At 59.3% G+C, this 2,416-nt stretch overlaps 1 protein-coding gene across 1 annotated transcript; it reads left to right on the top strand.

Moving 5' to 3' along the window:
• Positions 1–57: 57 nt before the first annotated feature.
• On the top strand, positions 58–2,199 carry ICMT (isoprenylcysteine carboxyl methyltransferase; the record flags this gene model as incomplete). Its single annotated transcript, XM_010138670.1, has 3 exons — positions 58–227; positions 1,042–1,259; positions 1,991–2,199. Coding segments are annotated over 3 exons (571 nt in total), but the record flags the coding sequence as incomplete, so codon positions are not given.
• Positions 2,200–2,416: the final 217 nt, after the last annotated feature.

Below are 2,416 nucleotides of genomic sequence, written 5' to 3'. Positions count from 1 at the left end.
GGTGCGGTGTCCCCCGGCCCTGCCGAGCCTTCCCTCCCGTCCTCCCTCTCGCCGCAGGTACATGTGCTCCCTCTCCCTCTTCCACTACTCGGAGTATCTGGTGACGGCCATCAACAACCCGCGCAGCCTCTCGCTGGACTCCTTCCTGCTCAACCACAGCTTCGAGTACAACCTGGCTGCCCTCTCCTCCTGGGTGGAGTTCACTCTGGAGAAGCTCCTCTTCCCAGGTCGGCCGCCCTGCCGTTCCCCCTGCCGCCCTCTGGCTCTGCCCCTGCACACAGCTCGCCCCGGGCCCACCCATCCGGCAGCAAAGCGCGGGTGACCCCTGCTTAGCTGTCTTAGCAGCAGCGCGGGAGGGCTTTGCTGTGGCCTTAATCTCTCTGTGCTCAAAGCCGCTTGGTTTTGATCTCGGGGGGTGGAGGGAGCACGCCCTCGCTCTGACACATGTTGCCGATCTTCAGCCCTTTTCTGCCTGCGCAGTTCAAGCCACCTTGCTGGTACAAAGAGTGATGCTGCAGTTACATCTGGGCATCCTCATTTGACCTGGAATAAAATCAAATCGGCAAAAACTGTTGCTGTTTGCCCAGCCTGGGGTTTTTCTTTTTTTTTTCTGGGAGAGGGGAGATGTTCTCCTTCCTTGCTTCCTAACAGCAGGGCAAGCTGCAGAGGTCCCGTGTCTGGCCCCAGCCCGTCAGCTAGGCTGTGCTTTCCGTTGGCTTTGTGATGCACCACTGGGCTGTGCCTCGGTGCCGGGTTCCCCTTGGGGCGATCCACCACGAGGACGTGTGGACCCTGCAGCTGGGGACACTATTTTTACTTATTTTGGTGGTGGGAGAGCGGCGCGTGAGGCGATGGCTGTGTTTTACACGCTCTGAGGCGGGGGAAGCCCAGCCACGCAAAGCCGTTGTGAGCCGTTGCCCTTTCCCTGCAGCTGGGTGGTGGTAGAGCGTCGCGTGAGGCGAGGGCGGTGTTTTACACGCTCTGAGGCGGGGGAAGCCCAGCCACGCAAAGCCGTTGTGAGCCGTTGCCCTTTCCCTGCAGAGCTGAAGCAGATCACCTGGCTGAGCACCGTGGGGCTGCTGATGGTGATCTTTGGGGACTGCCTGAGGAAAGCCGCCATGCTGACGGCTGGCTCCAACTTCAACCACATCGTTCAGAACGAGAAATCCGATACTCACACTCTGGTGACCAGTGGGGTGTACGGGTGGTTCCGGCACCCGTCCTACGTGGGATGGTTTTACTGGAGCATTGGAACACAGGTACCGTGTACAACAGGCTTTCGTCTTACAACCCGGGTCTTTCTCCTTCGTGCTGCCCCTTGCCTGTAACAGGATGCAAACGGCCGGTGGTCAGCGGCAGGGGTGGCCCAGGCACGGATTTTGATGCCTCTTGCTGGCATGTGGCAGGTCAGGAAACCCCATGAAGGTGTTGGGAACTCCCCATCACCTTAATTTTCTGTGGGGCATAAAGGGTGGCAGGGCCAGGGTTTGAGCCAAGGTGCCCTTGGGGGCTCAGGGTATGATCTGCTGCCAGGCTAAAGCTCGTGTCCCATGATGAAAATGCCTCCTGTAGGCGCTGGGCTCAGCCTCTCCCCTGCCAGTCCTGTGCTGGATGGCAAAGGAAACTCCCTCTGAGTGCCCAGCGCCCTGGCCAGAGGTTCAACTGGAATCCAGCTGTGGTCAAGCTGTAACTCAGCGCTGCCTTCACTGTGTTCTTCTTGTAGCTGGCAGTGGTTGGCATTTCTCTTCAGAGAGGTGGTAAAGGCCTCATGAGGAGCAGTGCAGCCACGCACGGGCTCTCTAGAGCAGAGCCCGCAGCTGCCCGCAGGCCGCTTTCTCCATAGCACTTATTTCGCCCCAGAACGAACTGCCGCAGAAGGAGCGTTTAGACCTCTTGGCAAACTAACAAAGGGTGCTTAGGCTGGGGGGTGGGGGGCAACCACGGGTTCTCTGGGGGCGAGGGGCCGCTCACGGCCGGTGTTTGCTCACAGGTGCTGCTCTGCAAACCCATCTGCATGGTGGGCTACACGCTGGCATCCTGGCGCTTCTTCAGGGAGAGGATTGAGGAGGAGGAGATCACGCTCATCCACTTCTTCGGGGAAGAGTACCTGGAGTACAAAAGGAAGGTGCCCTCGGGTCTCCCTTTTATTAAAGGAGTCAAAGTGGAACTGTAACACGGGTGAAAACTGGACTGGCTGAGCGAACGCCCGGCTCCAGGCGCCGCAGGGCAAGGGATGACGTGTGGCTCTGGCCTGTTGGTGTTTCCTGGTCGCCCGGGAGGAGCTGGCGAAGGGCCGTGGGGCTGGGTGGCCTGCCAGCTCACTAGCAGGCCAGAAGCTCGTTCATCCTGCTCGAGACAAGTCCTTCGTGCACATTCAGGGATCTTCCAGATAACTTTAGCCTGTAGTGATCCTAAA

Source organism: Buceros rhinoceros, unplaced genomic scaffold (assembly GCF_000710305.1).
Source record: "Buceros rhinoceros silvestris isolate BGI_N320 unplaced genomic scaffold, ASM71030v1 scaffold39176, whole genome shotgun sequence".
Taxonomy (NCBI): Eukaryota; Metazoa; Chordata; class Aves; order Bucerotiformes; family Bucerotidae; genus Buceros; species Buceros rhinoceros.
Note: the sequence above shows the minus strand (reverse complement) of the source record. Positions and strands in the feature narration are given on the sequence as shown.